The sequence below is a fragment of the Lissotriton vulgaris genome, chromosome 1_1, assembly GCF_964263255.1.
Source record: "Lissotriton vulgaris chromosome 1_1, aLisVul1.2, whole genome shotgun sequence".
Classification (NCBI taxonomy): domain Eukaryota; kingdom Metazoa; phylum Chordata; class Amphibia; order Caudata; family Salamandridae; genus Lissotriton; species Lissotriton vulgaris.
Window position 1 is genome coordinate 344,258,032 of NC_141685.1, and position 22,767 is coordinate 344,280,798.

General features: G+C 44.9%; 1 protein-coding gene across 1 annotated transcript in view; it reads left to right on the forward strand.

Annotated features, from left to right (window-relative positions):
- The window catches only part of LOC147747153 (sodium/glucose cotransporter 4-like), a 782,848-nt gene that overhangs the window by 321,388 nt on the left and 438,693 nt on the right, over nucleotides 1–22,767 (forward strand). The window contains exon 6 of the mRNA XM_086952400.1: nucleotides 5,216–5,296. Within this exon, the coding sequence (XP_086808526.1) occupies nucleotides 5,216–5,296 (81 nt within the window). The remainder of the gene's footprint in view (nucleotides 1–5,215; nucleotides 5,297–22,767) is intronic.

A 22,767-nucleotide genomic window follows, 5' to 3' on the forward strand; every position in this document is an offset into this window, starting at 1 on the left:
TCTGTTTCCTAGTGCCTACCTGTGATCAGTGTAGTCTTGTTTACGTCCAGAATTTCTTTGTCTTGTCTTGTCGGGATGGTCAAGGCGTCAGATACCTCTTGTTTGTCTGTCCTGCGTTGTCCTCTTTGGGGAGTGAGTTACCTTTGTGGGTTAGAAACAAGGGAAGCTAAATTAGAAAATATTCTCAAAATACTTTGCCCCTACAAAATAAGTAAGCTCCTTGACATTCACTTACAATTCGACTTCTTGTTTCTCTCCTTCCAATTAGGGCTTCTCTTCATTGGGATTGAAGAGTTTTAATTCTAAACACAGTAAACATTTTCAAATGGCATCTTTCTTTCACATCACCTATATTTCTAAACGAGGTTTGCACTTTTCATAGATTTACATTTGCGCTTCACAGATTTACATTTGCACCTTTCAATGTAATCCACTGAGCCAAGATGTATTAAGCGTAAAACATTTGCAAACAAAATGTCACAACAACTTTTTAAATTCTAGAAAGTCTTTGTTAGTTGTCAGATTCTCTGTCCTTTGATCCATAATAAACTTCTGTGTCTTTTCGGGAAAAAGGTTATCCAAAAATTATTCTTTATCTTTCTTGCGTAGGGCGCCTTAGAAAAGAAATGAAATAAGGTCTGTACTTAGCTTTCCATTAGGAGAAGAACCGCTCTGTGATGGCTGATTGCAAGATTTCCTTCTGAGTTACCAGGTTCGTTTGCAAGGCTCCAAGCGTGGGACTCCAAACGCGATCTTCCTTGATGCCAAGCGGAAGGCAAAGCGACTTCTGGAAGGTCGGGTGCGGTTTAAATAGGGAACCGCACCCAGCCATACCCAGTCGCGCACTCCAGCCACTCCCTGCCACACATTGGAAATGTGCGAGCATCGCGTACCAAGCAGGGACTTAGACTCAGAACTCTCTTACCTGAATGATGGCTAATAATGCATTCCCAAGCAGCGCAGAGGCAAAGGAAAGGCTCACAGTGATTAATTATTTTACGAAGATCTTTCCAACCTCTTGAATAAACGAAAAATAAAAGGCAACATAAAAATATTAAAGGCAAAGGAATATCATAGCAAGAATTTACAGAAACAAATCTAAATTACAGTACACAATCACACTGACCAAATCTACATTACAGTACACAATCACACTGACCTTGTAGCATGCTGGGTGCACGGGAAAGGGGTGGGTTTTTTATAGGGGCATAAAGATCCCTAAAGCAGAGGATCTACGCTTCATGACAAAAACTGGCCCCCAGTAATAATACTGGCCCCCACCGGTACAAATCCTGTCCCCGCCATGCCAGCCTCCGAGGGAAATGTCTAATCCTCACTATGGCCACTCCGACCCTCCTCGGAGAGTTAGGTGCTCAATGCTTGTATCCGGAGTGACCTCCAATTTGCATGTTTTAATATCCACTGGCCACTTCCATCTTTTATTATTCCAGCATCGGTACATTGAATAGTATTAATTTTTGAGCAAGTTACTTATGTAGTGTACAGCACCTAGAAATGCGGAACTGTGGTATTAGGCACAATTTTAAAAAGTTATAAATATTTGACTTGTGTTCTATCTGTAATTACTGGTACAAGGATTTCTATTTTGCAGTGAAAAGATTAGAGGCACACTGGACCAGTGTAATAATTGGTCAACACTGGGTACCTGTGAATTGTAGTGAAAATTATACAGGAAAAACATCTAGATAATGAATATATCAAGCTGTAAGAGTTGAAAAGAAAGAATTCACTAAGGACTATAGTGTAAGAAAAAAAAATAAGACAAACAAAACAAGTGAAAAGAGAAAGTAAGTGACACAATAAGGAAAGAGGTTCACAATCACAAACCACAATATGGATAAACTGATCTGCCTGCTTCACTGGGGATTAAAAACATCTCAGGAGATCGGGACATGGTTCCTCTCACTCCAACACCTGCCATGAAAATGTCTCCTGCCTCACACCAAGGTGGATAAGTTCTAAGGGGTCCAGTACAGTCTTTAAGGGGCCAGACATTATATGCCCACTAGACGCAGACCACATGACTGGTCACAGTTACCCCCCTGGGCTCTCTTCTTAATATTGTAGTCCACACCCACCTGCAGATGACAGACACTTCAGACTATGGCAACAAGTCAATACTTATGGATCTGAGCATACGACAGACACTCCAGACTATGGCTGCAATCCAATACTCATGGATTCGAGCTATAACTCATCCTGATATGAGCACTATCCGCGGCCCAGGTCTTTGCTCATAAAAACAAAGACATGGTCACACTAATGTTTCTTAGTGAAAAGAGCTTGCGCATCACTTCTTGTGAGACTGAGAGATCATTTTAAGTGTCTCCCATGCTAATCGAAGAACCATGTTCCTGATCATACTAATGGTAGCTCTAGGATGTGAAAAAGCCATAATGAACATTCAGTCCTATAGTTTGTCAGTTTAAATGTTCTGAAACCTTATTTATGACTATTGTCCTATTCCCAAAAAATGGTTGCTATGTACAACACCCTAGCACCTATTCAGGCTGTAATGTAAAATTGCAATTAAATCAAAACAAGGAAATACATATGATGTTTGTTTAATGAAAGTGAGTGCAAGGGGGTGAGAAGCAGCAGGGGGTTTTCTACACATAGATACAATGAATCCTCATAAAAAGGGACAACATTTATGTGCTGTATACATAGTGTCTCCACTGTCAAGTCAATCGAAAGAAAAAAAGATATGTAATTGCTCCCAAACAAAACCTCACTAGTTACCTAAATGGTCTCTCAACAAGAGAAAAAGATATGACATGCACCCAGTTTGAAAGTTCTTGCAAGACATTTCTTCTACAAAACAAATTTCTGGGATATCCAAAGGCACAGTGATGGAGAACTAATAGTGCACTTGTGGGGTGGTTCAGTAGTGATGTGGGTGAGTGTAAACGATGCCTGACTGCTCTTGTGTTTTCTAAACCCAGTCACCCTCTCTCACTACGCGACGCCCTCCCCTTCTTACCTCACAAACCCCCAGTTCATTGCTTGAGGCAGTAATGAGGTGCTGGAGTGTAATTACGTTGTTGCCTGATGGCTATTGTAAGAATCTTAGTGCAGGCGGGGTGTTGGTAGCGTGATGGTCTTGTGTAATTGTGGAGTGCTCTTAGGTTGGTACTGTGATGATCGTTGTTCATGTGGGAAAAATCTCTGCTCACCGTGGTTGCCGTCATGTGAAGCAGGACAAGATACTATTATGGAGAAGTGAGGCACATAGTAGTAGTTGATAGTGAGGAACATATAGTGGTAATGAAGTGCAAAAAGTGTTTGTGCATTGCAGTGATGTGTAATATATGTGTGTGTGATGGTAGTGGTAAGCATGGAGTGATAGCGTGACCCTGTAGGTGGTATTTCTGAGTAATAGTGAGGTGCTAGAATGCTGACAGTGATAATGTGCTGTTCAGTGGTGGTAGTCTAGTGCTGAAGGTGGTATTGCAAAACTGGAAGGTGGTGTTAAATGTGAGTGGTTTGAGGGTGGTGTGATGTGGAATTGTGGTTCTCTGAGGTACTAGTGCAGTGAAATGAGATCACATCGACACTGTAGAGAAGGTTGTGCAATTATGTAGATGGTTGTGCATTCTTTCAGCTTGTTTGTGCAGAGCAGTGGCAGGGATGAATGATGATGGATGTTGGTAGATGGGGTGGTAATGTTGTGGTGAATAGTGGTGATGTCCTGTAAGAAGGACTGCAGTAACACTTGGAGTTGTATAGTGGTGGAACACAGAAGAATGCGTCTTTGAGGATGTAGCATGTGGCTGTTAATTTGCATCGTAATGGTTGAGATTTGCAGAATAGGAGTGGCTTGGTTGGTGTGTTCTGTACATTTGAAGTGCTATGAAACTATAATATGGTAGGTGAGTGGTAGTGCAGTGCTGTGGAATTCTAGTGTGATGTATGAAGAGGGATAGCAGTGCTAATTGTGTTAGTGCAGTGTAAAAGGTTGTGTGAGGACAGTAGTGGTGTGATGTGCCAATGTGTTTGCTTTAGTATGATTTTAGCAGTGTAGTAGTCATAACTGGCTGTGAATTGACTGGGGGAAGAGCAGTAATAGGTGGCAGTGAAGCCTTCGGAAGTGGAAGTGTAGAGCTCAAATATTGTAATTTATACAAAGAAGGAAGCAGTTCATGGAATTGGGTTTATATATAGTGCCGTACTCAAAATGGTATGCTAGAAGGCCAGTGATATTGTTCTAGGTGGTGACAGGGAAATGTTATAGTTGTAGTGTAGTATTTTAAGAACAGCAGTGGTGTTTGTGTGGGTAATAAGGGCAATGCTAGGTTGTGATCCTTCAATACTCTTGCAGTGGAGTGCTAGTTGGTGACTGTGTGGTGTTGGGATATTTATGTGGTGATGGATGATATATGTTTGTGGTGGTAGTGTGATTATCGAGATCACAATGTGGCTCTTTGAGGTGAATTAGTGTTTTTGGGTAAGCAGTATTTTAATAGTGAGGGTTGTTAGCACAATGCTGGTTGGTGAATGTGCACTACTGTGATATGAAATGTAAGGCTGGGATGATAGACATTTGGGATTGTAGTGTGACACTGAGGTAATTGAATATTGCAGATAAGTAGAAGTGTGGTGGGTGTTTAAAAGGACTAGGTCATGTTTTAGGAGTTAATATTACACGTGTGGATATAAAAGGAGTACATAAGGGTTATGGTGGACCATCCTCAAACAGGCCCACATTGGGTTCAAACACATACATTAAGCACAACATGGAAACCCATTTCCGTTGGTCCCTTTGCTTAACATGATTTGTGCTCTACGTATCAGGTTTTTGGCTGATTCACACATGTTGCAATATCTTATCCAATCAATCAGAAAGGCATAATCCATTAAACTAATTAAAAATATAAAATGCCTAACTGAGCAGCAGAAACTGTTTTGTAGATGTATGTCTGTGAGAACCAAAAGGCAAAGCATGACTTGGATGTTGTTTTCCTTTTTAGCATGGAAAGCTTTGTAGGCGCATGTCTGTGCAGAATAGAAAACTGAAATCCATTTTTGTCATTGCTTTTGCTTATTCCAAGCTGAGCTTCATTATGTACATATCGCTGAAGGCCACTGTCTGAAAATAAGACAAATATGCATGTGAATTAAAGATTTAATTTGGATGGTGCAACCTCAATTTCTATTGTATTAAAGTTCTGAACGTATCCATGTCTTATTGCAGGTGGTCTAACTGCAGTGATTTATACAGATACACTTCAGACTGTGATAATGGTTGTTGGATCATCTGTCCTTATGTTCATTGGTAAGTAACTATCACTTGATAAGAAATACATTGTGGATCTGTAATTGGAGTACTGATGGAATAATAGCTTTGTGTGTTTAGGATTCCATGGCATTGCATTAATTGGGTTTTTGTGCAGTCTCAATGATCCTCATGCCCCCCCCCCCCCCAGCACAAGTGAACGGGGCGATGGAGGCGGTCACACAGATCCTACTGGGAAGGATATTGCCTCCCTTGGTGACCTGCCTGAACTTGCTATGCTGGGTGGAAAGTAGAAGGTTGATACACCAGGAAAGAATTCTGCAACACACAAGACACCTCCCGGTATTCGTGCACTTTTATAAATCCCGGTAACATAACATTAAAACAGTGGAGTGCCTAACTCTTGAGGGCCTGAGGGCCCCTGAGGTAGCAACTGGAGCCCAAGCAGCTGGTGATACCTCTGAAGATCACCTCATAGATTTTAGGACAATGTCTTTATGTAGAGTGATCCTAAGGCTCCTGAACATGGGGCAACTCATGATAGTTACCATATGTTTCAGTGCTTTCCTACTGGAGGTGGCTCATGAGACCCCTGGCATATGGAGCAGGGCAAAACCTGTGCCAGGTTTGTCACCCACTAATATTGGCCACAGATAAAGACAGCCTCTGATGCATTCTGTAGAACTTCTCTTATCAGCCAGGATGGTGGGAAGACTGAGAAAAAGCTGAAAGCTACCATGACTGTTTTTGGCACAGCCTTTGAGTGGGTGGGCATTGATATTGTAGGACAGTTAGAAACCATGCCTTAGGCAACAGGTTTATCCTGGTCTTGATGGTCTATGCCCATAGTTATCCAAATGCCTTCCCTCTGAGAACCATCACTGTACTTGTAGTTGCTAGGGCCATGATGAGGACCTTTACCAAAGTAAGTTTCCTTAAAAGGTGGTGTCAGACAGGGGCGCCAACTTCATGTCCTTGTATAAGTCGGAACCCTGCATGCCTTTACCACGCCAAGAATATTGTAATATATACAATATTATCTACAAAGTAGCACTTAGCTTAAAGTGTGCTGTTCAAGTATTCACAATTTAGAGAAAAATCTCCTCATTACTTGCCTATGTAAATTGCAATTTAAGTATACCCAAACAAGTACATTTTTTGGCCAAACAAACAAGCATATATCGACGACCTTACTAAGTACAAATGTACTTAGTAAGGTCATCATAGCCTCCACTGCCAAGTTCTGAATCGACCAAATGGTCTCTGCAAGGCGAACACCAGAAGGAATCTCAGTCGAGGACCGGCACTACATGGAGGGTCAGATCAGGAAGAAAGGAAAAGCACAGTGGTTGCCAAAACACAGGTCTCCTTGGACAGTGATCATCCGTATTGAGATTCCAATCCTCCATCAAGACCACTCCTTTGGGCATCTGAGTCACCGATGAGCCAATGGGTTGGATGCCAATTTGTAAAAGTAGACCTCAGCAAGGCCTACCAGTGCTAGGGCTTTGCCCTTCTGCCCACTAGTCCTCAAACCAATGAGTAGAGATTAGCACGGAAGCTGAAATATCAAGAGAAGAATTTATTAAACCCCATGAGGTGGAACTAAATCCATACAACATCCTTCTGGCAGTGTATGAAGTAGCAAGGAGTAGAAGAACCATGGGTCTTTTATACCCACCTAGGGGCTGAAAAAGAGGCAGTACAAGCACACATAGGAATAGCTTTCTACATATATAGACATACAGAAAATGCTCAGTCAACAAAGTAGGAGGGGTAATGAGTTGCTGACATCAGTTAAAACAGCCTGACATTTACAGTCTACAGCAGGTGCATAGGCAGCTACAGACTTCTTCTGAGCATGTGCAATGTAGCAGGGGCTAAGTGTAGACAGTCCTCTTGCAAAGCATAAGGTTAATCAACAGCTAAGATGGAGGAAGCCCATGGCAAGCACCTGGACAGTCCAGATGTCTGCCAGAAACAATATGGCATCAGTTCATGCTAACATTGATCTTGGTCAATTTACAACAGCCTTCGTGGTTTTTCGAGTGCTTCTCTAATGGGCTACCATTGAGCATTAATTGAATGCAGCAGCCCAGACGCCGAAAACACATCTCCCCAGGATTACATGGGGCAGCGGGGCATGGATTCACCTACCTCAATGCGGAGAAGCCACGTACGATTAAGGACTGAGTCAACAGCTAGGGCCCAATTTGGACCTTATCAGCAGTAAATAGTGCATGCAAATAATATGGAAATAAAGGGCGCTTAAACCCTAAGAATGCCGCAGCACAGCCTCATTCAAGCTGCCCCATCCATGGGCGTGTCATCAGACTTGAATTGGGGGAGGAGACCCACCGCAGCATGCTCTTTTTGTTACAAGCCACTGAAGAAGAATTATTCAAAACACGTCTGGTGTAACAAAACGCTGCTTGATTTTACTGGCTGTAAGAACTGAGCCCGTACCTGATATCAAGACTGGTAACCTTCATGGTTTTCCAAGTGCTTCTCTAAATGTGCTACCATTGAGCATCAATTAAAGGCGGCAGCCCAGCCGGCGAGAACGCACCACCCCGGGATTAAAGGCGGGCCGCGGGGCATGGACTAACCTACCTCAATGCGGAGAAGCCACGCAGGAGTAAGGACTGAGGCATCAGCTGCGGCCCAATTCGGGCCTTATCAGCAGTAAATAGTGCATGAAAATAATATGGAAATAAAAGGGCACTTCAACCCCCAGAATGCCGCAGCACAGCCTCGTTCAAGCTGCCCCATCCATTGGCGTGTAATCAGACTTGAATTGGGGGAGGAGACCCACCGCAGCATGCTCTTTCTGTTACAAGCCACTGAAGAAGAATTATTCAAAACACGTCTGGTGTCACAAAAGGCTGCTTGATTTTACTGGCTGTAAGAACTGAGCCCGTACCTGAAATAAAGACTGGTAACCTTCATGATTTTTCAAGTGCTTCTCTAAATGCGCTACTATTGAGCATCAATTAAAGGCGGCAGCCCAGCCGGCGAGAACGCACCACTCCGGGATTACAGGCCGGCCGCGGGGCATGGACTCACCTACCTCAATGCGGAGAAGCCACGCAGGATTAAGGACTGAGGCATCAGCTGGGGCCCAATTCGGGCCCTATCAGCAGTAAATAGTGCATGAAAATAATATGGAAATAAAGGGCACTTCAACCCCCAGAATGCCGCAGCACAGCCTCATTCGAGCTGCCCCATCCAGTGGCGTGTCATCAGACTTAAATTGGGGGAGGAGACACACCGCAGCACGCTCTTTCTGTTGCAAGCCACTGAAGTAGAATTATCTATAACGCCTCTGGCGTCACGAAAGGCTGCTTCATTTTACTGGCTGCAAGAAATAAAGGCTGGTAACCTTTGTGGTTTTTAGAGTGCTTCTCTAAATGGGCTACCAATGAGCAGGTAGTTTTAGGTCGGACCTACTTTCCATGGGAAATCCACAACATTCTAGTTGGAATAACTTTGGCGCCGGTATACGAATCTTCGCAAAAGTCTCTAAGAAGATGGGGCGCTTCGCTCCCCTCCTATCCTGAAAGATTTTGGGGTCATTTGTCAAGTGTGGGCTGAGAAAAAAGGGGGTTCCAAAATGTGTTTTCCCCATGCAATTTTCGATAGGGACCGTTAGACATGGCTACAGCCCGAACTGCTGAACGGAATGACACCAAATTTGGCAAAAGGGTAGAGTTTGGTTCGTAGATTGTGCTTTTTGTTAAATTGTGTAAATCTGTTTGGTAGTTCCTGAGAAAATCAAAAGTAAAATCATAGATTTATTTATGAAACTTATAAAGTGCAAACAAATGCCCTAGGGCGTCTCGGCGCTGTGGACGCGACAGGAAAGAGGAGTGGAAGAGAGGTTATTGGTTAAACTGCCAGGTTTTTATTTTTCTTCTGAAACTGGTGAGAGTAGGGCAGGATCTGATGTCCGTGTCCAAGGAGTTCCAAAGTTTGGCCGTTGAAACAGTAAAACGACAGTCGCCCCAGGATGCAGTTTTAGTCCGAGGTACAGACATCAGGAGAGCATTCGTGGAACGTAATGCTCTGTTGGGGATGTAGAATGCCAGGGATTTGAGGAGAAAATTAGGCCCTTGTTTGCGGGAGGCTTTATAGGCTATGCAGAGTGCCTTGAATTTTATTCGATGTTTTACCGCCAGCCAGTGGTAATCTTTGATCACTTGGGCGGTGGGTTTGAACTTTGGGGTCCTGAAAGCATTCTTGCGGCTGCATTTTGTACAGACTGCAGTTTACGGATCACTTTGTGCTGGGCATTGATAAGGAGTCCATTGCAGTAGTCTAAAGATGACTTGACAAAAGCAGTGACCAGACTTTTACCTGAGTTGGGGGGAGAAAGGGGCGGGACTTCTTTATAAATTTGAGTTTATAGAAAGTTGCTGAGACAATGGAGTTTGCGTGTGCAACAAATGTTAGTTTATCATCCAGGGGTACTCCCAGGTTTTTGACCTTGGTGACTGGTATGGGCGGAGAGCCCAGTTCAGTGGGCCACCATGCTCCGGACCAAATGGGGCAGAGCTTGACGAATATCATTACTTCAGTTTTATTGGAATTTAACTTGAGGCAGTTAGTTGCCATCCAGTTGCTGATAGTCCGCATGCTGTGCTGGAAGTTGGCCGCTATTTTCTCTCCGTCATTTTTTATGGCTAAGTCCAACTGGGTGTCGTCCGCATAAGATGTTAGGCTCATCCAACAGTCTTTGATGGCTCTCGCTAGGTCGGTCACATAAACATTAAATAGGGCAGGACTTAGGGATGAGCCTTGGGGGACGCCACAGGGAAGTGTCATCTGGGCAGGGCTGAAATTGCCCAGTTGAACCGTTTGAGTGCGATTGGAGAGAAAAGAGGCGAGAAGATCTTTAGCTTCATCCTGGATGCCTATGGCATTGACACGGTCGATAAGGATGTTGTGGTCGACCGTTTCAAAGGCAGCGGATAGATCAAGTAGAATGAGCAACGCCGTCCCTATTTGATCGAGAATGGTTCTAATCTCGTCAGTGGCTTTGATGAGTGCCGTCTCAGTGCTGTGGTATTTGCGAAAGCCGAACTGAGTATCGTCTAGAAGGAGATGATCTTCGATGTACTGGGACAATTGCGTATTCATCAGTTTTTCGACGAGTTTTGCTGCAAATGGCAGGCTGGCAATGGGCCTGTAGTTGTTGGTATCTTCGGCGTCTAGGTGAGGTTTTTTCAGAAGGGGTTTAAGAAGGGTGTCTTTCCAGATGGTAGGATAAGCCCCTGTGCGGAACATGGAGTTAAAGATTTCTGTAAGTTGGGGAGCTACAATGTCAACAGCTGAGCGAAGGGTTGCTGGAGGACAGGGATCATAGGCTGAGCCTGATTTGATGATATTCATGGCGTTAATAACTTGGGTAACGTTGATTTTTTGGAATTGCCTAAAAGCCTGCTGGATGGATTGGGGTGGGGAGGTTTGTGGGGACAGGGAACGGTCTTTATTCCTCTCAGAGAAATTGGTGTATATGTTATTAACTTTATCAAAGAACAAGCTGGCGAGATTATTACAGAACAGCTGTGAAGGGGCAGGCATTGATTGAGGAAGAAGTTTAGAGAGTTTGGATATAACCTGGTAGAGTTGTTTATTGGAGTTTTTCGCTTGCTCAATCTGAGTGCAGTAGTATAGATTTTTTTCTTGGAGAATCATATTTTTATATATTGTGAGTTATATTTTTGTAAAGTAATTTCTCATTAGTGGAATAGGTCTTTCTCCAGTGTCGTTCTCGGTTTCTGCATTTCTATTTTTGCTGTCTACGGGCGTTGGTAAACCATGGTGCCGAGGGGGAGTTGCGATTTTTAGAGATAGATTTGATGGGCACTAGTTTTTTCAAGGCTGTGGTAAGCCAATGGGTGTATTCTTTCGCGGCTGTGTTGGGATCATTGGGGGTGCCTGGCTGCGAGAGAGATAGGGTCTCCATAAGTAGTTGATTGTCAAGATCTCCCTAGGATTTGAATGTGCTGGAGGCGTGAGTGGTGGCGGCTGGGTGTGCAGGGGCGTCCAATGAGATTTCTATAGACGAAGTACGGTACGCGTACAGTGCACGAACCTTCCCGAGCACGAGCTTTATGCTAATTGGCTGTCAACACTCCAAACCAGGAAGTGTTGGCCGCCATCTTGTGCCTCTATAGAACAGAGGCACAAGAAAACAGAAAAAGAAAAGCGAAAAGTAGGCAGGATAGAAACACCCTGCCGATAAAAAAAATTTGCATTTTTTTTAAGCCCCCGGGTCGGCCAAATCCCGGTGGCAATTGACTCTTTGTAAAAGGGGGCCCAGGGAGGCCCCCCAGGGATGGCCACCCCCGGGGCTTATTTAAATGGGGTGGGAGGGCTCTGAAGCCCCCCAGACCCGGGGACTGCCACGCGGGTCTTTTTTTATTTGTAAAAATGGGGGGCCCCTCTGGGCACCCCAGCCGCAAGGACCGCCACCCCCGGGGCTTCCATGAAATGTATGCAGGAGGCTCAAGCCACCACACGCCCCAGGGACTGCCACCTCCCAGGGGCACTAATATTCAAAATAGGGGGGTCCGTGACGGACCCCCAGGCCTGGGGACCTCCCCCCGGGGCTGTCAACTGTTGGGAGGGGGCCGTGCGGCCCCCCTCCTGGAGCCCTTGATGGCCCTGGGGACCGCCACCCCCCTCCTGCAGTGCCCCGGGGTGCCTACGTCCGGGACACTGCTGTTTGCTATGGTAGGGCGGGAGCCGTAAAACTGCTTTGGTTTTTGAAAGAGAGAGCAGGAAACCTGCTCTCTCTTTCAAAAATCAAAGCAGATTGCTTTTCTGCATGGGGAGCAGCATGTTAGCTGCTTTCCAAGCAGAAAAGCAATGCCGGCTCCCGCAGGATGTGGGGAGACCGCAGGGACCATGGGGGGCTTGGGAACCCCCCCACGGCCCCCAGCGAGGAAGGCCAGGCCCCAGGGATGGGGTCCCTGGGGCCAGAAGTGGCCCGGGAGGGTGGCAGAGCAGCCCCCCTCATAATTAAATTGTTTTTTTCAAAAGGCCTATGCCCCGGGGGACGGTGTCCCCGGGGCAGAGTATGGCTTTGGCAGGGGGCAACTCGGCCCCCTTCCCGATTTATTTATTTTTTTCAATTAAGAATTGGGGGCAGGCTCTGGGGGATGGGGTACCCAGGGCCAAAAAAGAAAAAAAAGAAGGGGGGCTACAGAGCTCCCCTTCTTAAAAGTAAATAAAAAAAAAATACAGGATCGGGAGGAGGCCACGCCCCCTCCATACACCTCTCTGCAAACGTGCCCTCCTTCTTCTCAACGCATGCAAAGAATAAAAATCAATAACTCTGAGTCTGAACCCCTTCCCGTCAACAGAGGAGTTCCCCAAGGGTCAATACTCTCTCCCCAACTTTTCAATATCTACATGGAACCCCCACCACTCTTCTCAGGAACTCTAAAATGCCCTTCCACCTCTATGCAGACGACACACAACTTTATCTGGAAACCACCACGATCAAAGACATACACAGACTAAATGCCACGCTCAAAGAGGTCCAACATTGGCTCTCAGCGAACCACCTCAAACTCAACCAAGAGAAAACAGAAGTTCTCCTCATTTCTAACAGAGAGGAAAACCCCAAAATCGAAGAGTGGTTTAAAGCCATTGATGCCCTCAATAGTGCCCTTGCGCCAAAGGACTTGGTGAAATCCCTAGGTTTTACCCTTGACCCCAAAGTGGACATGAAAAAACACATCTCAAAAGCCGCTAAAAGTGCATTCCTTAATCTGAAACTGCTATACAAAATAAAACCCTTCCTCCCCCACCCCGAAAGATCTTAAACAAGCCACCCAGGCACTAGTGCTCTCCAGAATTGATTACGGAACGCAGCCCACCGGGACAGTAAAATCCCACCTAGGTCCCCTGACAACCACCCTCAATGCAACAGCAAGAATGGTCACCGGAACCAAGAAATTCGAACACATTTCTCCGGCTCTCAAGTAACTGAAGTGGCTCCCTATTGACCAATGAGCCAGCTTCTGTACAGCCTGTCTCATCCACAAAGCACTACACACTGGTAAACCAGAATACCTGGCCGCCAAACTTAAAAGGGCTGGCCAGTCCAGAAACCTCAGAAGCTCCAACACACTTCTACTCGTCCCACTAAAATCACGGAAACTCCAAACCGCAAACAAATCCTTTGCAGGAAATGCACCTAAGATCTGAAACTCCATCCACCCCCACATCAGAATGACGGCCTCCTTCCCGAAATTCAAGATCCTTCTCAAAGCCCTCTTTTTTGAGCGCTCTTGACTGCAGCGTGAATTCCACAATTGACTCTAGGAAAGACAACTAACTCCTCTTTCTGACACACCGCAGCCAGAAGAGCTGTATTGTAACTTTGTTTGTGAATGCTCGTAAGGTGATAACCTGCAGATGTTTGTCTTTGCCAAAAACTGTTCATAACTGTACCTGCTATGAAGTACTCTGATACCCTCGGGTCCAGCTAGCGCTATACAAAACTTCTAAATAAATAAATAAATACTTACAGTAACTTGAATTTCCTTCCATAGGCTAACATTGACTGGTTTCACTTGGAAATTCTTCTAAGTGTGAAGTTTTGGAACTTTAAAAAATCCCTCTAAAATCAGTTGAACTACGGATTCTGATTTACTCACCTGTTATCAGGAGAGACCTCAGTGCTACATCTTTCAGCTCACTACTGTTCCTGAAAAGTAATTTTAACCGTACTTACCAGAAACTTGAATTTCCTACCATAGGATATCATTGCCTCCTATATAAAATATATATAATTAATAAAAATATATAAAAAAAATAAAATTTCAATTTCAATATTTTTAAAAACATTTTTTTTTCAATTTATATTGAAAATGTGTTTTTTTTGTCCTCATACATGCCACCAGTTAATAAATGCTCTAATTAGGCGCTCTTCAAGCCACTGACACAAACTGTCCTTCCCAGCCCTCGTGTTTGTGGATAGCCATAGAAGATTGCCCAGAGGAATGGTCATCACCCGTCCAACTTCCTCTCGTGATCGTACTTGCTGCATGGAAGGACAGGACCACAAACCTCTGGCATAATCATTGGACTATTGGTTTATTTTTCGATCCAGGCACTCATTGCTGACCACAAATTGGCAGACTTTTGACCCCCACATAAGATGTCAAGTTTACTCACCGCCATGATGTTTTTAAGGCAATCTGCAAACGTCGGGGGGATGCAGACTTCCATGCTTTACAAATCTCTCTTCTAGTGATAACTATTACATAAAAAATAAACTGTGACAAGTTACTGTTAAATACATAATCAGGTAACAGGCCGAAGAAGACTAATCTGGAAGTGCATAGAATTGGAACTGAAAGTACCTCCTCTAGAAACTTACACACTTGCTTTCAAAAATTACTTATATTAGGACATTCGAAGAACATGTGAATATCATTTGCGCTCTGTAAATTGCATCTTGGACAAAAATATTGGACTGCAGAGATCCTCGAAAGTTTCGCTGGGGTCCCATACACTCTATACATTGTGTATAGATGGTTTCTTCTTAAGTTAGAAGGTTTAATTATTTTTTGAGATATGGAAAAAGAATCTATCCACAATTTCTCTAATTCCTCGGAGGTCTGGACTGGGGAGAGATCCCATAGTGTGACAATCTCTGATTCCAAATCGTCTTTATTATTCAATAATAGATTATACCATTGTGCCGTCTCCCCTTTCCTTGCTCTAGGATTACTAAGTAACTCCAAAAAAGGGTTCTCATCACCTGTATCCCAGTTTTGGCTTCCCTACCAGGCCGAAAGTTGATAGAACTTAAACCTCGTGAGCGTCCCACCGGTTAAACCAACTAGAAATTCCCATTTTAAAACATTCGATTCATCACATAAGTCCCCCCATCTCAAGAGACTAGCTCTTTTTAAAGGGAGAGCCAGTTGGTCCCTTAAACAGTCAGGAGTACCAGGGGAGTCCCAGATTGGGGAGTATCGGTGGTAGTACTGGATACATAACAACTTACAAATCTGCAACCAATAGTATAGAGCTGCCTTTAAGACTTTCAGCCTAACTTTTTTAAAAAACTTTTTGTCACCAAACTTAAACAGAAAAAAATCGGTACCATAAGGAAGATCCTGCAGCATGGCCTGGAAAAGTAAACTGTTTGAGGTAAAGTCCAATTTATTGGCTAATATCCTAAAGTTTTTGAGCTGGAAGGCATAGCAATAAAGTAATAAATCCGGGAGAGCTAAACCACCTAATTTTAATCCCCTCCTTAGCTTCTTCCAAGCTATCCTTGGGGTTTTTGTTGCCCAAATGAAAGACCCAATCCTGCCTTGCAAGTTGAGGATATCTTTTCTACTAAAAACTAAAGGAATAGAATTAAACAAAAACGTTACCTTAGGCAAGATAATCATTTTAACAAGATTAACTCTGCCATAGATGTTTAAAGGCAAAGTATTCCACTTGGACAAAAGTTTTTTGATCTCCTTAACCACAATTTCCCAGCTGGTCTTTGGAATATCGTCTAATTTATGGGTTAAATGTATGCCTAAATATCTCATATATTGAAAATATGTAATGTAATTTAAAAACTAAAATATCTCAAAATAAATACTTTAAAACAATGTAGTAAATCAGTATAAAAAAATATAACAATTAATACATTTAAACATTATAATTTACAAAACCTTTGAAATTCACTGAAAAAAACCATAGGTTTCAGCCACTCTATAGTTCGGAATTAGCATTTAAAAAACCTTAGAAATTTACTGAAAAAAACCATGGGTTTCTGCCACGTTATAGTTAGGAATTAGCATTTAAAAAACCTTATAAATTCACTGAAAAAACCATAGGTTTCTCACATGTTATAGTTAGCTGGACATTTCACTCATACAAAACCATTGAAATTCCCCAGTTATAATTAGTTAAGCCAACTATAACTTGCGCGGCTGCAATGCACTGCTGATGACATCACATATTACATCACTCATGACATGGTCAGTGACATCACTCATGACATCACTGATGACATCTCAAAAACAATCTCTATCACACAATTGTCTATTGACCTCTTTGATGTAGTCCTTCTTGGGCAAAATACCAAATTTCCTCCTTTATTAGAGTTCTTTATTACGATTTCATTGTTGTTGCTGAGTTTCTTGATTTGGTTTGCATATTCCAACTTTTTATAATGAATTTTCTTGCATTTTTTACTCTTTGTATGTTGGTATAATTGTTTAATGTCATTAATAACACAATCATGAAAAGTACCTACGGCGTCTTTTGGCATTAAAGGCATAAAACTTGATTTCTCTTTGTATGGGCTCAAACCTGCTCCCTTTTGTGTCATGTTAATTTTATTCAGGCGCACTTGCGTGGCTAGATCCAAATCAGGTCCAGATGGTTGAGACAGTGTCGCTGCATTGAGATCATGCAGAGTTAGGAGGTTTGGTATATCAGAGGATAATAATTTCTCGCTGCTGTCAGGCGCTTTGTCCTTTTCGCCATCCATATTGTCCTTTGCTGTCTTCAAAGTAAAGAATTTTTGTAGTTTTAGCTTTCTAATGAAGCAGAACACATCAATGCGGGTATTTGCATAGTTGAAACTTTGGCCTGGACAATAATGTAAACCTAAAGACAGCAATTGTTCTTTAGTTAACACAACTGAAGATAAATTGACGATACTGTTATTCTTTACTTTTGTTTCCCCTTCCAAGTGCTTTTTTCCTTCTTCTTTTGCTGATTTTTGTCTGCACTTGCTTTTCCTCTCTCGTCTTTGCTTGTTATTTCTTTTTATCCTTGCTTCTTTTGTTGCCCCGGTCTCAAGGTTTGCAGCCTCTCTTCCACCAAATAATCAATTTCTTGTTCGAGATTTAATTTGGTTGGGGCAGGCTGTCTTAAAAACTCTTCATTTTCACTCCGTCTCAAATTGGATATCATTGCTTGATGTGGCAAAGTTGTTGCCATTTTTTTCTGAATTCCTGTCTCTTAATAGCACTGTATTTACTGGCAAAAGTAAATATTTGACCGTTATTTTAATCCGCTTGGTCTCTTGCGAATTTCTGTGCCTTCCTGATTTTTATTATTTCTTCATGCTTGTTCAAGCGATCATTCATAGCATCAAGTCGTTTTTTATTTCCAGCTGAACCCCCATCTTCTTTGTTCTCTATTTCAGCAGTAATCCTTTCAATCTCCTCCAAGATCCCTGTTCGATCTACTGCAGCATATTTTATCAAGATATGCACAAGATTCATTGAGGCCGTTAAATTACTCTTGCCCCACTCCTTTAACATTGCCGGATTTGGCTTATCAAAACTCGGAGCCAGGAGGATACGTAAACCCCGGGGGACCCTGCCCACCTCCGCATATTTGCTCAGGGGGGCGGTGTTCCCACCAGTTGGTGATTTCGAGTTTTTTATTTTTCTCTGTTGGACCCAGCCCTTTTGGCAGGTTCACCCCGAGACTTTTTGCTTTTTCCTAGCCTATTTCTGTGACCTGGTGTTGGTGATTTTAGGCCTCTGCGTACTTTTTCACTGTGGTACAGTGTAAAGTGTGTGAGATCTCTGTGTATGTGTGGTGAGTGACCTGCCCTCCCATAGGAATGAATGGGGAATAAGTATGCCCATGGTAGTTCCTGATGTGTGGGCAGTGCAGGGTCGAGTTTGGTATGTGCAAACTCATGAGATTGAATGCTGCGCAATGGTATATGCGGCATGATTGTGTCTAGTGTAGAAGTGCCACTTTTAGAAGTTGGCATATTTGTGTAATGTGTGTCTGACGTGTGATTGGCTGAGGCTGGCTGGTGAGCCTGGCTCCAAGAGTTTGGGAGTGTCTGCCCCCGGTGGTGAATGGAGTGTTTAGCATGCTGATGTGAGGGTAGGAGTGAGCCTGGACCTGATTGTGGATTGACTGTCTGGTTTGAGGGTCCTGAGTGAGGCTGGGTTTTCCCACACAATGCTGGCTCCACCCCCTGGGGTGCTTCTGATGTCCCTAGCCTGGCCAGTGAAAGGGATTACCTATAGCCAGTTCTAGCTGGTTCTCACATTGCCTGCAACCTGCTAGATAAAGGATTTCTCTGTATAAAAAGGGGCTGTGTCCCCTTCCAAAATGTTCTTGTTTCTGACTTGAATCCTGCCATGGGCGTGCTGCTGCTTGGGCTCAGGGGAAGGCTTGCCTCCCTGAGCCCTGCCCAGCCCCTGGATACCTGATGGATGCCCTGGAGGACTTATTTTGGACTTTTGCCCTTAAAACCTTTCCCAGGACCTTTTGCCAGAGGGGAGCGCTGTGCTTTTGCTGTTGTAGCTGAGGCCCCTTTGCTATGGCAGCCCTTCTTGGGGGGCTTGGTGTCTGCCTTCACCCTAGCGCTTCGTGAGCGCTTTATTTGGGCTCTGCAGGAGCCAACCCTGCATTTGGCCCGTATTTTTATTATTTGTCGAGGCAGGTGCCCACCCTGCCTATCTGTGGCCATTTTTGTAGATTATTTAGTGGGTGGCCAGCCCGCGGTATATTTACATTAAGGAGGGAGCGTACCCCTCGTTGTAGCCCCGAGATCCCTGCCCCCTACCCGGAGGGCGATTGGGAGGCACTGTCCCCCCTCCATTCCCCAGGACCATGACCCGGAAGTCAAGCAAGCTGCGCGGAGACATGGCCAGGCCTGCAAAAGTTCAAAATAAGTCCTCCAGTGGCCAGAAGAAGTTTGCCGGATTCTGGCCGAGGCTCCTGAGGAAGAGGGAGAGCCCCGGACCGCCTGCTTGTGAGGCGGGATTGAGAAGGAGCCGCCGCGAGACCCGGTGAGTGGAGCTGCCAGGCAGGAGGGGGGCGTGAGAGCAAGAGTGAGGCCCAGCGTAGGCGTCCCTTGCCGTAGCAGGACTCCCACGCACATTGGGGCATTTGTCTTTGATGAGTGGGGCCCGGTGCAGTATAGGAGGGGGGCGTCGGGTCACATTGCCAGTGCCCGCCCCCCCCCCCCAGTGGTGCACGTTCCCCCAGTGCTCAGGGGCGTAGTCGGTTGAGCCCACGAGAGGCTCCAAGGGCATTTTGTTTATTTTAAGCTGAGAGGCTCAAGGCGTCCCATGTGTGGAGGAGCCCCGAGAGGCTCCAGGTGGTCCCCGTGTGTTGGCGAGCCCAGAGAGGCTCGTGGGGGCATTGGTTGTTTTGAGCCCTGCAAGGCTCCCCCAGCGGCCGCATTCTTGCAGAGAGCCTAGTGAGGCTCTAGGGGGCACTTCTTTGTTCAGGGCCAGCCCACATTGATTTTTAGAGTCCCCCCGAGGGACGTAGGGCATATTTGTTTTAGAGCCTGTGTGGCTCCGACATTTGGCCATGTGTGGTGTCAGAGCCTGTGTGGCTCCAACGTTCTGCGCAGTGTGGTGTCAGAGCCTGTGTGGCTCCAACGATTAAGCGCAGTTCTGTTCTAGGGTCAGTGTCAGTCAATTCCTTTATTCTCGATAAATTAAAATCATATAAAGAGAAAATAGCACAGTCATATATACAAACAATTACGGCGAAATTGAATTAAAAATGTACAGTTAGTTACAGTTACAATAAAACTCATTAGGATTAAGAATTTCATAGAAATAGAGCAATTTTTAACTTAAAACTCATTTCATGACATATAAAATAAAGTAAAGTATACATATCAAGACAACTATTTGTCACATATATTTAAGAGTGGTGGAAGTGTGACATTTCTCCTCCTTATTCGATTTGCTGCAATTTATTCGATTTGCTGGAATGTTCTAGGGTCAGTGAGGACCCTGTTGCAGTTTTGATTCCCAGCTGCCCAGCAATTAGTGGGCAGCTGCACCGTTTAGGTCTTGTGATTGTTCCTAGGTGCCGAGCAAGTAGTGGGCACCTGCAACATTTAGGTTTTGTGCTGGTGGCGCACCCCCTAACTGGCGCTGCATGGCAGAGCGCCCTGACATTCTGGACACAGGGCTCTTTAGTCCCTTTATTGAATGGCCAGTGGCCTGGGGGAGCTTATAGGTGAATAGGGTGCATGGCCCTAAGGTGATTTTGCGCAATGTGGTTACCTGCTATGTAAGTATGGGCGAATTTTGCGAATCTCGCGTTCGTAAATTTTGCGGATTTGCGAGCTCGCAATCCGCAAAATCCGCGAAATTCTCGCGAATTTGCGGATTTTTTTTTGTGTGTTCGCAAGGATTTCTGCCAGTTCGCGAGGGTTTCGTACCAGTTCGCAATTGCGAACTTACATTTCGGCTCGCAACGGTCGCGAATGTGTTGTTTCTACGTCTGGTTCATCATCACAGGTTCCCGGCACCCTCTGTTTCACCACTGCCACCCTCTGTTACATCAATGCCACCCTCTGGTTCATCATCACTGTAGATTATGGGGGGGAAAAGCAAGCACACCAGCCCTGCTTCAACTGACATGAATTAATTTGGGGTTAGTTTATTAATGTGTCACTGTTTTAAAATTCCAGTCTGGCACCTGCTTCCTTATCTGTAATTTTCTTTCTGTTGCAGTGCATTTTTTTTCCCAGGACCTTTGTGGCCTACTTGAAGCTATTCTATGAGCCTGCTGTGAGGGTCAGAGCAGGGTCATACAATTGTTGCAACTAGCAACTGAATTCTGGAGGGGCCCCAGTCAGGAAGCACTACAGGGAATTGTTACTAATGATGAGTTTGAACTCTTGCACCTGCTGAGTGCTTTCAGTTTTGCAAAACTCGTTTTACTGCAATTTCGCGGGATTTGCGGGGCGCGAACACTCGCGAGATTGGATTCGGAAGCCACAAATTCGTGCGAATATGCAATTTGTTTTTTTGCGGCGTGTTAGTTCGCAAGTTTTTGTGCGTTTTTGCGAGCCGCTCGTAGCGCAAGGCGCGAAGTTACCCTCGCGGTCGTTCAAGGGCGCGGCCATCTTGTTTGCCTGATGTATTTCCGTTTCCGGGCGCGAAGTGTAATCTCGCAAAGTGTGCGGCTCGCCAGTATAGTTTCGCGAGTGTTCGCAAGGAAAATCTCGCGCGAACTTACCCGCGCGGTCGTGAACAGGCGCGGCCATCTTGTTTCTCATTCATTGCTATGGTTCTGGGCATGGTCTTTGTATCCTCTCTAAATCTCTGCCATCCTTATGCTTGTTTGAAGTTTTTTTTATCTATTTTGCTTATTATCTATCCCTCTATTTTTCTAGCCCTATCTTTTTGTGTTTACTGCTACTTTTGGTTAATTTTAAACTACTTTTTTAAACTCTTTTCTTTTCTTCTCTTCCCTATTCTATTTTCTTTATTCCTTTCCGCCCAGACCATGGTGAAGGGAGCCGGGAAGCATCCCGAGAAGGGGAAGGGTCCCGCACCCCGTGTCCGGCTCCCGTGCGGGCGTTTGAGGGGGGAGGAGGTCGTACCCAGGGAGATCTTTACCCCGGAGGAGGTGGGCCAACTCATTTTTTATGTTCAGCGCCGCCTCCCCAGGACCATCATGGGAGGCGGCAAGATCAATGCCTGGTACGGGGTGCGGGAGCGCCGGAAGCGGTGGGAGAAGGTGTGCCAGGCCATTTACCACCACTCTCGGGTCTGGCACACCTACAACCAGGCCACCCACCGCTGGACGGGTGTCCTGACCCGTGAGCGAGATCTGCTCGACCTCCTTGGCCTTGATATCCCCGGGCTTGGTGAGTAGCTATTTCTTTACTACTACTTTTCTCCTGCTGTGTTATTATATTGCAAATTTTTGTTTTTTACCAAGAGCAATAATGCTGCTCATTACATTGTAGGTAAATTATATTTCAAAATCTTCTGTGCATTTGAGGTACACTGCTCTCCTTCTTCTCAGTAGTGTTGCTACTATGCTTATTTGTTTTAGATTTTGTGTTCATTTCATTGGCCTGTGAAATTATGTATGAGTGAAGTTTAAAGAACTGCGTAATGCTACACACTAAGGTTGAGATTTTTAATTACCGGCGCATCCCTGCAAAGTAGCAGGGATGCGCCAGTAATTGTGCGTCACGCCACCATCACCCATGGTGCGCCGTATTTACAATGCGGCGCACCATGGGCCCGAAACGTCACCAAAGCGTTACGCATCTGTGCCATAAAGGCGGCGCTTTGCTTGAGTTGCGTCGCAATGATGGTGCAGCTCCATCAATGCTCTGTGGTGCCCTATCTCCCCAATGCTGCGTCAAGCCGTACGTCTGCTTCAAGCAGGCGCAGGGTTTGAGTCACGCATCATTGTCCTCAAAGTGACTGATTGAAATCTTGTAGATTTCCCTCAGCCACTTTTAGGATGCGTTCCTGCGCAGGAACGCCCTCCCTTGCGCCGGAACGCCCCCTATTGGTGCAGGGCTTTACAATGTGATGCATCTCCCATATGCGTCACGTTGTTAATATACGCCGCACCATTGCGCCTCTTTTGTGCTGCCGCTGCGTCACAAAAGTCACGCAACAATGGAGCAAAAAAGCCGCAAGGGGCTTCTAAAGTGAAGTGAAGTAGTGTGGCTCACTGGTTAGAGGCGGCAGACCCGAGAGCAGAGGACGGCCCGGGACCAGGGT